Raw genomic sequence first — 14,800 nt, 5'->3', positions numbered from 1 at the left:
ATCTTGAAAGGTATGTTGTAGGGGTGTTGATCAATCCCCCTGCCCCTAGCTTTTTCCCCACTCCGTTCTTCTGGAGAGGTGTTCACTGGACACTTCACCTTGAATGGTCCCTTGAAATAAATGTTAACTACTTATGCTAAACAATCTGTTCCACCTTATATTTAGCTGTGACACTGATTACATTTCCTAGAACTGAAGAGCTGTGTAAGCTTGAAAATTCGTCTCTTTCACCAATAGAAGTTGGTTCAATAAAAGATATTTCCTCACCCAACTTCTCTCTTTAATATCCTGGGACCAACATGACTACAACAACATTGTATACAGCTAATATTAAGTTAGTCCCATAGTTAAGTACATTAGGCACTCAGGTACTACTGTGATGAGAGAGATACAAGAACCTATGCAGAATAGAGCAAATTTTTATGCTTCCATAAATGAATCTGGATTACCTAATTTATCATCACTTTCAACCTCATCTCATCACTTTTTGAACCTAATATAAAGATTTACACACGCTACCACCTCATTAAATTTAAACTACAATTTTATTTTGTTAATTAAAACATCATGAATGTTAAATTTAGAAAGCAAGACCTGCACACTACTTGCAAATAAAGACAAGGGAATATGTAAGATAAATGCAGAAACAACCTTTTGATATTGCTATGCTTTTGTTTCACAACAATTTACTCTTATTTCTCTGTGCTAAACAGCAAGTGACAACATTTGGAAACACACAGGTAACTCATCCTTGAAAAAGGACATAGCATTTTCTCCCCATCATCCTCAAAAAAATCTGTAGTATTTTTACCTTTTTCTTTTGTTCTTCTGTGGCTTTAATGATTCCTGGGTCTGATTTCCAGGATTTTCCAAAATTGTAGAAAAGTGCAACACTATTGGCAAGGAATGGAAGATGTATAAAGAGAAAATTGAGATGTGTTTAAAGTCAAGGAATCTAAAGAAGTTCAAAATGAAAAAGATTACAGGAAGACCAAACCAGGCTGAATTATTAACATCTGTCAACTTGAAATAAGATGACCAAGAATCATTTTGTTCTAAAAAGTTGCCAAAATCAACGACATTTAAAATAAGCACAAAATATTGTGTCGTAAGGACTTCTATTGTACTCTATATTCTGTAGAAATTCTCTTAAGGCAGTTTGATTGCCTAACTCTTTATAACTATTTACACTGTGTTAAAATATGAATTATGATAATTCAGTTATTCCTATCTGTTCTTTGTTGTTTTTAATTTAAATTCCATATAGTATTATCTCCTTAAAGTATTTCCTGATTTCACAGTAAATATTCAGAAGTTCTATTTATAAGATGCTCATTTGACTGCTTATGTCTCCATTGTCTAAAATTCCATTAAATCACCAAAAGGAATGCTTTTAACCATATAAGGGATTGTCTAATAGAGAATGATGTTACACGGCAGTAATCCCTCAACCTATGCTCATTTCCAAGATGCTCAACTCAGAGTTTATACACTAAATTGAAATCTCTCTCAGTGTAAAGCAAATAATTGAAAAAGCAAAACTATTGAGTTTTTTGGGTGCTGTTTGAAACATGATCCTCTTATAAGCGAATACTCATATTTCGGACCAATGAAAGCCATTTTAAAATATATAATCTAATACCTATAAAATAAGAATTCTTAGTATTCCTGAAAGTGTTTATAAATTCAAGAGCAATATAAATACAAGGAATAACCACTAGTTTAAAAATGTTTCCTATGCTAGGATATACACAGCTTTACAGTGGTTTAAATCATAGAATTAATAGATTTCCTCGTAACAGGCAATAATGAGCATGAAGTACAGCACTTCTGAGGGACCCAAAAATCTGGCATGTTAGTGTACCAATCCTACTAGCATGTACATGAAGTCATTGACTTCAGTAGTCATTGGGATTACCCATATGAGTAAAGTTTGTTATTTATGTACATTTTTGCAGCATTAAACCCTGAATATGGATTGATAACTATAGTGTTTTACATGGCTGTATGTACTAAAATTGGCACCTGAACATTTTATGCATTGATAATCTATACAATTTTATGTAAGGAATTTTATGGAAAACTGAGTTTCATTTGTTGTTGTTTTTAATGGCATGGAAAATGAGATTTTGGAACTGCACAGTGTATAGTGGATTATGAATGCTGAGCTGGACACTGATTTTTTAGAAGATAATCAGCAAACAAGCAGCATTATCTAAAACATTCTACATCAATATATAGACAAAAATATTCAAAATAAAGACATGAAAAAATGATATGGGGTCCAATTCTCATTTATCCTATGGTGCCTTTGCACCATGCTGGCAATGTACAGGGGCCTTAGAGCGTAAATGTAATTAAGGCCTCTTTACACTGCTGGACACGCTAAACTGCCATGTCTAACAGTCTAACATTGCAATAGCAGGCATAAGTGTGCTAGTTTGAATCTAGCAACACAGCTAAAAAACAGCTATCAAGAGGTGGTGGCATGGGCTGTACAGGTCTGCCAGAACCCTGGACACGTACTTATGTTGCCTGCGACCGAGGCCAGGCTCTGTCTCTTCACTGCTATTTTTAGCCATACTAGTTAGATTAAAGATAGGGTGGGTATGCCTATCTGAGCTGCAATCACAGCTTTGACTGCAGTGTAGATGTACCCTGAGAATCAAGCCCACAGTATTTAAACAACTGTTTGCCGAAATGAAGCATGTTTGATTAATTTTGTATGTCTTGTACCTTATCATACCCTAAACAAACTTCCTTGCTCTGATTCCGTTCTCTGAAGGAAGAAACTAGTTGTAGATTTGAACTGTAACTGAAAATGTTTGATAAGCTAATTTTAATTTTTAATAATGTGCTCCACACGGTAGCCTCTTAGCATTTTAGCTCACTATAAAGACTAATTAAGCTTGAATATAACAAGCTCTTTTCAGTAAATTATAACTCGCATACCCCCATATACACCATAACTTACTATATGCCCTACTGCATTTGATCTCTACTGATTAAAAATTGAGTTTAATCTTTTTTTACTAACTCAGTTTCTTGCTAAATGCATTTTTTGAAATTAGCTCCTGCCAAAAATAAGTTCACTTTATTTATATAGCTTTAAGGGTTTACATTGTCTCTAAAATACTTACTATTTTCACTGATATTTGTGTCACAACAATAAAAAAAAGCAGAAAAATACATGAAACATCTTCTATTTAAAATCCCTTAAACAGACATCTGCTATGAACAATAAGGTACAATTGAAAAAAAATTACATGATTCATTCCAAATTACTAAACGTCATGTCTAGACTGCTAAAAAGAAATAGGCAGGATGACAATTTATTTTCTGTCCAGTAAAATGGTTTTATAACCTTCAGTTTGTGACCTTACTTTTAATCCACTATATTAAATCTACTGTATAAAATTTGGACAACATGTTCCTATGACCAAAAAACTGCTCATGCACCCGGGCCCCACGGGCAGTAACCCAGAAATTTTTTTCTGCATGTTCCTCTCACCCTTCACTCACACAGATTATATGGATAGAACTTAAGGATACGTCTACACTACAAAATTATATCAACCTAAGTTATGGCAACGTACAGCCACCACAGTAATTAAATCGCGTGGGCATGTCCTCACTACGCTCCTTGGGTCGTGGTGTGTGTCCTCACCAGGAGCACTTGCACCAATTTAACTGTTAGTGTTTGGCATTGTGGGACGGCTTCTGAAAGGCAGAAACAGTCAATGTAAGCAATGCAATATTGCTGTTAATTTACAACTGCATCGACCTAACTACATCAACATTGACTCTATGCCTCTTGTGGAAGTGGAGTTATTAAGTCAGTGTAGTGGGAGAGTTACATCGATGGGAGCAACATTTTAATGTAGATGCTTACAGAATTAGGTCGACGTAAGTTGCCTTACATCAACCTAACTCTGTAGCGTAGACCAGGCCTAAGAGTCCTCAGATAAAATGTCAAAGTGCAGCCCCTCCCTTGCTATCTTTTATTAGGAGGACTCCAGAAGATAAGTGCAGCATTGAGAGGGAAACCATCCTCGGGAAGACAGAAAATAGGCCATGTGCATACTGAAACTGAAAGGAAGGCTGAATGTGGAAGTAGCATTATGGATGAATGATAAGAGGGCGGGAGTAGGTCAAATCTCAGCAGAGAATTTCGGGAAAATGAAAACAAGGAGCAAAGAAGTGAGGTGAACAAACAAGAATCTGAGTGGGGGAAGGTTGTGCTGACAGAGGCAATTCAGAAGCCTCATGGGGAAAAGGGCAGGCACACCCTGGACAGCAGAGTAACTTACTTCAAGGAAGACCTATGTCAACTTACAGAGCTTTTAGGGACATCAACAGTGTATGTGGAAAAACACATGAAGCTTTGAAACATTTACAGTACAGGTGACATTCTACCTGGAGGCAAAGCACAGATGGCTGGAGCGGGATGAAATCTTTTGGATGAATAGTTTATTTATTAGAAAATGCAGTTTCAGGTCTACAAACTATTTGTGAATTCAAGTCAAGTTCATAGACTAATTTTGATAGAACCAAAAGAGTCAAAATGCTTTGTTAATGTCAAAATGAAACTTTTTGTTTGGACTTTTAGACAGACATTTTCACAACAGCAAGCAAAGGATTCACAAAGATGGTGTCTTTCCCCCCATAAGCGTTAGACCCAGTAGTTAACATGCTCTTCTGGGAGGCGGGGAGACTCAGGTTCAAGTTCACACACTGATGCGGAAAAGGAATTTAAACTTGGGATTCCCACATCACTGGAGAGTGCCCTAGTCACTGTGCTAAGGGATATTGTGAGATGGGGCTTTTTCACTCTCCCCTCTGGAAGCTGTTTTACGTTTTTTTTTTTTTTTAAAGGAGCTTATATGGGAGGCCCCACCCACCTCTTCCCCGCTGCCACTTTTATTTGCTTGCTTTCGTCAAAATGCCTGGAAGTCTAAATGAAAATTTTCAGGTTAAAACTAAACATTTCCTTTTGACGTTACCAGAATGTTTTGTGTTGAAAATTTTCATTTCGGTAACATTAAAACATTGTGATTAACTTTTTTTTTTTTTTTTATTTCTACACACTGAAAAATGTAAACAACTGTTTTTGGATCAAGCTGAAACTATTTATTTTATTTATTTTTCAAAACTCCCAGTGAACTCAAAACTCCATTATCTGCCCAACTCCAGTTGTGGCCTCACTTCTTTTCAGTCCTAACATTTTCCTCACTCAGACCCAAGTAGAGAGAAGTACACAGCTGTATAGGTGGCTGCAAAGCTGAAGCATAACGTTGGCAGCAATTCCCCCTCTGCAGATTTCCCACTCGGCAACTTTCTATGCAGTAAAGGGTTCCAGAAATATTTAGGTCTTAATCCTAAAGCAAAATACTAAAATGAACTTAACCACGACACCTCCCCGTTTTCATTGTGTGAGACAGAGTGCAAAAATCCATGATCCATTTATTACCTTACTACAAAGTAACACCTTTCACTGTAATTATCAGAGCAGTTTGAGCAATTATGATTGTCCCATTAAAGTGACAGAATACATAGAAGGTGATGTGAATATTTGGTTAGCTAAGTTTGATCCAAAACTACAACCCATTTAGTGGCTTCAATTACATACAAATTGCTGTTAATTTACAACTACATATCAAGCAAAATATTGGTTGGAACCAGAGCTATAAATTGAAAGGGGAGGGGGAGAGAGAGAGTGTGTGTGCGTAAGAGTATGTATATACACACAGACATATAGGACACTCCCCCAGAGCATTCTGAACAAATCCAATTACTCAATAGGTCTCAAAGCTACACCTCCATAACTAGTAGCTTTTTTGTCTTTCTGAATGTAAGTCTTCCTTTGTTCTTTTCTTGGATTTGTCTCTATAATTTTGATTGTATGTACGTGTGATGCTTTCATTTTGTAAAGTTTTATTTAAAAAAATTATGATCGTCTTCTCTGTTCAGCTATCAGCATTAACTCGCCAGTAGAAATTTGGGGAGGGATTTTCAAAAGCATCTAAGGGAGCTAGGGGCTTAACTCCCTTTGAAAGTGAATGAAAGTTGTGCCTAACTCCCTTATCTGATTTTCAAAATCCCATATTCGGTCATTATAACATGAGAGGATATCAAAGGTGCAGAAAGGCATAAAACTGACAGTCAGTTTTTAATTGGACTAGTGATTGCCATTGATTTGTTTTTTTGATTTACCAGTAAAAATTGGACTAGAAAGGCAGGTCTGCTGTATAAACAAAAGGGTTTTTCAAGCAGCATTTCTTGAAATCGACTTCATATTGTTCCTAATTATTTCAGAATGGTGAAGCCAGACCAACTGTTGTAGTAGGGTGCACACATGAAGTGTAAGATCAATATATGGTGGAAAATGAAACTTATCTGTTGTTCAGAAGCCAGATAGCATCACGTTCAATTTTTGGCAAATAAGTGCCCAAATGCAGAACCCTTAGACACTGATGATGAACTAAATCATCTCAGATTTGTTTCCCTCTCCTTACAGGTTTTCTTTTGGTTTTCCTTTAGTTGTTTACTTGTTAGATCTTCACTTGGGAATTACATGCTGACTAATAACATTCACTGTCAAATAAAAGTAGTAAATACAAGAAACGAGATTGTATTATATTGATTTTTAAAAAGTCAAAGTTGCAGATCATTAACAGTCATTTTGACATTTAAAGGTAAGTGCCAATAAGCCTTTGCAACAACCTCATTGTATTCAAAAGTGACATGGTGAAAACAAAGGTACTATTAGTATTTTTTCATTAGGGATGACAGTGTTTTGTAACAAGCTAGTTGAGAGACTGAGTTCTGTAAGCTGTCATACGTTAATTGATAATTTTAAGTTAGAAGTCATTGTAATAAGATGCCAAATTCATTTTAGTTCTTCTGGCAAATTGCCCTGTAGCTTTATTGAAAAAAAGAAATTACATACCTGCTTTATTTTTGTAGCATAAGACAGAGAACTGTGGTCAGAGTAAGAATCTTTATATTTTTACAGCTTTACTTGATTACTTAAAGCAGAGCACAGTACTTCTTTATTCTCTGTAGTGTGGGTAAAATGATATCTGATGAAATTCCTCGTTGTGACAGTTTTCATGAAATGAATCTGGCAAGTTATTTTACTCAAAAACACTTCCAAAAGGATTCATTACACATCAAGTTGCTTTATGGGGACTTTCAATGCAATAATATTAAGTAAAAAATAATACTTTGCATTTCCATATTGCCTTCTATCTAAGGATCTCAAGATCTGTTTAGTTTTCATTATCTGTTATATTTTAAATTTAAATTAATTGCTGAAAGTGTTATAAAGTAATATTTAATATTCCAGATAGGATTTATAATAAGCACTCTTATTTATATAGATAACAATTCAGTATATACAATTCAATGTCCAGTTAAGGTAATATAACTTTCTACTTCAGAAGCCAAGTGAGTCAAGTAAGAGGACAGAAACTGAATATCATGACAAATATTAAAAAACTAAGATTAACAGCTGATTATCTGCAATTTCAAGGTAGTCTCATGAAAAGTGAAGCAATTTATCTAAACCACAAGGTCACACGCTTTAGGCTTTCTGTTGCATCTTAAACAGTTAAAACTGATTGGTTTGTTACAATCTCTATCTGATGTGGCTCTAAGTGGTGGGAGTGATCACACCATGCAAACAAAATCTGTGTTTATTTTTGTGGAAATGAACTAAAACAATTAAAAAATAATTTACCTGAAAGTACATTATTATAGTAATATGTGATACAACGGGTCCCTGGTATACGTTGGGCTTGTGTTCTTGAGAAGGGCGACAGACACCAAAACGACATATACCGTGGACCCACTGGTAGAGCAGTGGTATAGGCACAAGGGGACACTTGGGTGAGCCGTGGAGGGGTAGGAGTGAGCTGGCCTGGGGCTCCTGGAAAAATGCGTCCCTGCACCACCACCCGCTCCGCCCCCCCGCCTGGTGCTCGGGGCTTGCCCTACTCCGCCAGGTGCTCCTACCGGGAGGGGAGCAGGGTCAGGGTGCGGGGGCTTGCGCGCTCCAGCCAGGGAGCAGGGGTAGGGGGCTTGGAAGCCCCTGTAACCTGACAACTCCCCGGCAGGAGAGCCGGGTGAGCGGAGTGGGTCAATCCCCCAACCCCACTCCATGACTGGAGCGCCAGAGCTAGGCAAACCCCGGTGCCCCGACCCTGCTCCCCAGCTGGAGCGCCTGGCGGGCGGTGTGGGGCGAGCACTGGGGTGGGAGCAGAGTTGGGACTGGGGAGGGGTGGGCCTGTATGTTAAGTGGGTGGGCTGCGGCCCACCTGTGGCTACACATAGCTGTCGCTCATCAATAGGGGAACGTGTTCCGATTCATGTCGTTCCCGATCCGCATATTCGTCGCTTGCAACTTATAGTACTGCAAACGACGGATATGCGGATTGGGACAGATGTGTATCGGAACACGTTCCTCTATTGATGAGCGATGGATATGCAAAACAATGGATAAGGGGGAGACGTATATCCCCCCGTAGTAAGAGAAAATGGCTCCATGTGTCCCACTGTGTCTTTTTTGTGTTTACAAGTGGAATTTCACCCCATATCTGTTGTAAAAACACAGGACATACAGTAGCATATGAATAATAAAGTTGTTCGTGCAATCTCTTCTCAAATACAGCTGAGCAAGAGGTTTGCAAATAATCCCTAACAAATGTCAGAATGCTCTTTTATAGTAACAGTTTTCCAGGATATCTGCATTTCATATACTAAAGCGTTCACAGTATCATTTTTCTGTTTAGCCATAGCATGCAACTGATTTTAAATATTTCTAGCCTCTCTTTTATACAATGCAAGATTTATAACTTAAAGCAGCTTACAGAATGTGAGCCAAGTTAATTCCAGGCCAAAAGAATTTTGTAGTTAAATTTCTCCACTGATATGAAAAGGCATTCCCATTTGTATATTTTAACCTGACAAAGAAAGGGACCTGAAATTTATTTTAAAATTGATTGATTTTGAAGGGGAAAGGGGAACAAAGATACTGCGTGCAGCACATTATTTCATAAAGGTGATTTTTTAGTAACAGTGCTGAATGCAAGGTAGTTCATCATGCTTTTCAGATACAAATCAAAGAGCCTTCTATAGCTTTATAGAATGTGCACTGTGCTTAAAATTTTTACTGTGTAGCCTCCATTCCTTTCCATATTGTATCTGGAAATAATAATCATCAAATTGCATAAAGCAACATTATCCAGCTGATGTGTATTCATTTGCTTTAAAGAGGATTTGATCTACACGTCTGCTTCCATTTTCACAACAAAGCCACATAATACCACAGCCAGTCATTTAGTACAATAATCAGATAAAACAGACTTGAAATTCTCTTTCCCTTGAGTTGCACAAACATTTTCTATTTGGTTCGCACTGTTTTATGTTGTATAGATCATCCATTGCAGATTCTCAGTCTGTTCTGAGGCAAAATAATTTGCCCAAAACATTCTAATATCCAGCATTCATTCTTCTCTCTACCTTTTATACTAGATGTTTAATTTCTACACTTACAGATGAGGAGGTTACTTATCTGTAATTGGAGGTTCTTCGAGATGCGTGGTCCTTCTCTGTATTCCACTGAGGCTTTACGGATGTGCACCATGCGTTCAGAGCTGGAGATTTTTCTTGTAGCAGTGTCTATTGATCCGCACATGTGTCCTTGGCTCACCTCATGGTTCCGTCCGAGGTGATAAAAGCTGGGGCAGACTGACCGCGTCTCCAGTTCCTTCTCCATCGCAAATCCAACAGATCCGCAGCAGAGGGGAAGGAGGGTGAGAAGTGGAATACAGATAGGGACCACACATGTCGAAGAACCTCCAGCTACAGGTAAGTATCCTCCTCTTCTTCGAGTGATGGCCCCTATTGTATTCCACTGAGGATGATTAACAAGCAGTATCTAAGTCGGAAGAGGGTGCAAGGATGAGAACGGTTGAGCGGAGGACAGCCGTGCCGAATGAGGCATCCGTCACAGAGTCCTGCACCAAGGCACAATGTGTGACAAAGGTATGTACTGAACTCCATATGGCCACGCTACATATATCCTGAAGCAGCACATCATGGAGGATGGCTGTGGTCGAAGCAGTAGAGGCAGTATTGATCTTGCTCGCTGACCGAGAAGGAATGTAGGCAGGAGGTGCAGATTTTAAAGCCTGGGTCCAGTACCCGCACGTGGGTACGGTAGTAGGAGAAGAGGGGGTATTCACAGGGATCCCCCAAAGGGCCAGCAGGATGGATCTGGAGGGTGCTGAGGAGGGCCTCATGGTGTAGGAAACCACTGGCTCTGCAGCAGCTGGAGTGGAGGATACTGCCATGATGCAGAAGACCTCCCTTGGTACTCATAGTGGCAGGAAAAGATGGATGGTCCCTGACATTCATTCAAGTCCTCCGAGCACGAAAACTCGGAAGCTGGTTCACTGGTGAAATCAGCAGAATTGTGTACACCGTCAGAGTGGGGGGTGAGCAGTGGCTCAAATGTGGCATGTCTGGTGCCAGAGATAATGTCTTCCTGTGGAGACCTTGGCTCTCCCAGGGCAAACACTTATTGGAGCTCTGGCGCTTTTCCCAACCTCCCCGGAGTAAAGTCCCTGGAACTGGAGCAACAGTCCTACCCAAAGCGGATGATTCTCTGGGTCTGAGGGATGCTGATGTTGATTGTGTGTGCAGGTTCGCACTTGATACTAGTGGATCCATTGATTTATGTGGCTTCTTTTTGTGTCTGTGTGCTTTAGTGCAGTCCGTCCCCATGACTGGAACTCATGGAAGGAGTCTCTCCCTTCTTAGACTTAGAGGAAGACTTAAAACCTTACCTCCTGACTAGGCCCTGGCACAGGGATCACAATGGTGGTACTGCCAGTGCCTGCCTCGGATTTTGGAATTAGAGGTGCACTCCTGGCAGCCTCAGGCCAATGTATGGGGGGGGGAGGGAGAGGGGAAAAGAGGGAGAGGGAGGTTGTTTGGCCAGGGTCCGAATGAGGTCTCATAGCGACTTCCATGAGGTGCTTCCATAGCGGAGAGCCTGGCATTCTCAGGTATGACTTGGGAAGGAGTGGCAGATACTGCACCTGGATGAAATGTGGACTTCTCCCAAGCAGTAGAGGCAGTATTGATCTTCCTTGTTAAAACTCTCCAAAAAAGGAGCACCAATCCTGCTCCTAAAACTACTAAAGATTACGATAAAAACAATAAAAACTGTAAAAAAATGTAAAGCTAATTATGAACAACTGTATATTTTTAAAGTGCATCACATGTAAGAGGACACTAATAGTTCCAACCCAGATGATACGGCGGTGAGAAGGAACTGGAGATGCAGTCTATCCGCCTTGCCCTTTATCACCTCGGATGAAACCATGAGGCGAGCCAAGGGCACATGCACAGACCAACGGACACTAGTGCTTAAAAAATCTCCAGCTCTGGATGCGTGATGCAGATATGTAAACTCTCAGTGGAATACAATAGGGACCTTTACTCAAGGAAGCATTTAATATTATAGATCTTTGACTGACTATGTTAGACAATATTTTAACACTTTTTAAACAAGATTCTCAGAGATTTTAGGCACAGTGGCACTCAAACTTGTATGTTTACATCCTAAGAGAAATGAAAGGCTCAAAAAGAAAAACAAAATTTGCAATACTGCTTTTTAACCTCAATGTTTGGCTTAAATAATATCTAGCAGTAACACATCATAATTTAAGCATGAAAAAGCAGTGGCAATCAAAGGTATATCAGTGACTGCAGTGATATTGGATTTTCCAGCCAGTATCTTTCATAAGCATTACATTCACTTAACAATACTTAAAACTAGAAGCATTAAGTAAAAATTAAACAGGTGTTAATAAAATGTGTTTGTTGATTCTTTGTTCAAATGATAAAATATTATTAAAATGTGCGATCCCAGAGAAAGTAGAACAGAAATTTAACTCGATTAATATGGTAAACTGAATTTTTGAGAAAATCTGACTCAATTTGTACTTTCTTTCTGAACATGGTAAGTTTATGTCTAGGCAGATCTAGTTATACATTCTGTCCAGTGGCTAATATTTATAAAAATGTGATGTTGGCAAATCCCAGCAATTATAATTATTTTCACAGAATGTATTCTGTTTAGTTTCATAAGCTGTATGTAATATTTTATTTAACACATTTTTGAAGTCCATATAAAATGGAACTTGCAAACTAACTAGGAATAGCTAGTTATGGCTGAACTGCCAGAAGTGATAAATATGAGTGAATAGGGAAATGAAGTTATCTATTTATCCTAGGAAAAGCATATATGCTACTTAAGTTTAAAGACTATAGGTCATGGTGAGTTCACGTAATTATAATCTTTTTGGAAACATATGGCCTTGACATGTCTATACAACCACTTGCATTTCTCTGCTAAAGAAATGAGGGGGGAAAAAGAACAGAAAAAGTTTGGATAGACATTTTCAAGGAAAAGGTTTGAGGAAAACATTGTTACTGGCACAAAGCAACAATGTAATTTTAAAGCAGTACAAAAATAACCATTAAGATTTTCGATTACTATGGCATAGTAAAGTTCTATTTTAACAAAACCAATTAAGCATTAAGAATTGTAAATGGTTGTTGCTATTTTTAAATTACAATTCATTCTTTACTTTTGAGGTCATACTTAGAATTCAGCACTGATGTTAAACACATACAAATCACTAAAATGAAAAAGTTATATTACTGAAAACAAGAAAAAGGATATCATTCCAAAACCAGAAAAACCATGTCACATACATCCAGAATTTAGTTGCCAGGTATATTCCAAGAGGCAGTGCACTATGCATAGAGTGATCAAAGAATGATCTGTAAAACAACAGAAGTGATGTCATCACACAGTATGTTCTTTCATAAGTCATTTAAATTCAGTATCAGCACACATGAAAAACCTCCTTTTATGTAACACATTAAATAACAATTATATCTCCATATACTGTTAGTAAAAGATTTTGCTTCTGGAGGTCTTCAGAGCCTGGAGAAGTCCCATTTTTCAAGTTGCCCTGATGCAGAAGGATGGATGAGAGGCAGTTAAGGTCACTCCTCAGATGGTCAAAGTGGCAACAATGGTGTAATATAAGACACAAGGGAAGCAGGGCTGATATTAATCTTTAATCAAACATAACGTTAATGTTTTATTCTATCCCTAGGTCAATACATAAATTCTTACAAAACCAATTTTAAACCTAGTCTAAAATAAGATGTTAACAGTTGGACTCAATCTGCAGAATAAGTCTTGACTCAAATGACTGGTCCCCATTTTCCTCTATGTTTACAGACATCATATCATTTCCTGTTCATAGATTCCAAGACCAAAAGAGACCACTGTGATAATTTAGTCTGACCTTCTACATAACAGAGGTCATAGAACTTCTCCAAAATAATTTTGAGGTATGTCTTTTAGAAAAACTTCCAATCTTGATTTTAAAATTGCCAATGATGGAGAATCCACGACAACCCTTAAACTGTTCCAATGGTTAATTATCCTCACTGTTAAAAAATTATGCCTTATTTCCAGTCTGAAGTTCCAGCTATTGGATTGTGCTATATCTTTCTCTGCTAGATGCAAGAGCTCATTATCAAATATTTTTCCCCATGTAGGTATTGATAGACTATGACCAAGTCACCTCTTAATCTTCTCACTGTTAAGCTAAATAGATTCAGCTCTTGGAGTCTATTACTATAAGGCATGTTTTCTAATCCTTTAATCATTCTCGTGGCTCCTCTCTCAACCCTCTCCAATTTATCAACATCCTCCTTGAATTGTGGGTACCAAAACTGGACACAATCCAGCAGGGGTCCCACCAATGACAAATACAGCTCCTACTTGGGATTCCCGTTTATGCATCCAAGGATTGGATTAGCCCTTTTGGCCAGAGAATCACACTGTGAGCTCATGTTCAACTGATTATCCCCCACAACCCCCTAATCTTTTTCAGAGTCAATGCTCTCAAGGAGAGAGTCCCTTATCATGTAAGTATGGCCTGTATTCTTTGTTTCTAGAGAGAGATATTTACATTTAGACATATTAAAATACGTTGTTTGCTTATGCCCATCTTGCCAATGACCTGTTCTCATTATTTACCACTCCCACAATTTTTGTGTCATCTGCAAACTTTAACAGTGATGATTTTATGTTTTCTTCTAGGTCACTGATAAAAATGTTAAATAACATATGGCCAAAAACTGATCCCCGTGGGACCCCACTAGAAAACATACCCGCTCAATGATGATTCCCCATTTACAATTATATTTTGAGACTTATCAGTTAGCCACCTGAATTTTATAAATTACATGTGTAATCAGTGATTAGGCTCTTCACTTTTTACCACAGAAACGTCAATTAAAAAAAATAAAGAGGCATTCAGTCTTCTGTATAATCAACAAAAACCTTTGACTTGATTATTTTGAAGTTGCTCACACAAATGTCATGTTGCCTTAATCAGTGACTCAAAATATTTTTAGTAGGATAACATGCTTAGATTATAATACAATACTTCATATGCCACTAACACACCATTTTAGAACTGTTGATGAAATGGAGAAGTCTTAACAAATGTTTACTCTAAAGCCACATGCTGACAGCAGTTAGAAATCACTGCTAAAGAGCTCACTCAGCAATATTCACATTACTGTTATTTTAATAGAGTTTGAAGTGAAGTCCTAGCCAAGAGCATGGATAGCAGTTGTGAATTACATTTACACAAGAGATTCCAATGTCAGAGGTATTCAAGAAACCCATATAACACAA

At 38.1% G+C, this 14,800-nt stretch overlaps 1 protein-coding gene and 1 long non-coding RNA gene across 3 annotated transcripts in view; one reads left to right on the top strand and one right to left on the bottom strand.

The window, feature by feature from the left end:
- ZDHHC17 (zinc finger DHHC-type palmitoyltransferase 17) overlaps positions 1–14,800 on the bottom strand; it is a 120,703-nt gene that overhangs the window by 32,551 nt on the left and 73,352 nt on the right. For both annotated transcript variants that reach the window (XM_042860096.2, XM_005310812.5), the window contains exons 10-11: positions 12,758–12,858; positions 812–936 (exon numbers count right to left, since the gene is read on the bottom strand). In XM_042860096.2, the coding sequence (XP_042716030.1) occupies positions 812–936; positions 12,758–12,858 (226 nt within the window). The remainder of the gene's footprint in view (positions 1–811; positions 937–12,757; positions 12,859–14,800) is intronic.
- LOC135973917 (uncharacterized) lies at positions 7,538–7,923 on the top strand. The gene is made up of 2 exons (XR_010590986.1): positions 7,538–7,625; positions 7,749–7,923. It is a non-coding gene; the product is annotated as an uncharacterized LOC135973917 (long non-coding RNA).

This window comes from Chrysemys picta, chromosome 1 (genome assembly GCF_011386835.1).
Source record: "Chrysemys picta bellii isolate R12L10 chromosome 1, ASM1138683v2, whole genome shotgun sequence".
In the NCBI taxonomy this organism is placed as follows: domain Eukaryota; kingdom Metazoa; phylum Chordata; order Testudines; family Emydidae; genus Chrysemys; species Chrysemys picta.
Note: the sequence above shows the minus strand (reverse complement) of the source record. Positions and strands in the feature narration are given on the sequence as shown.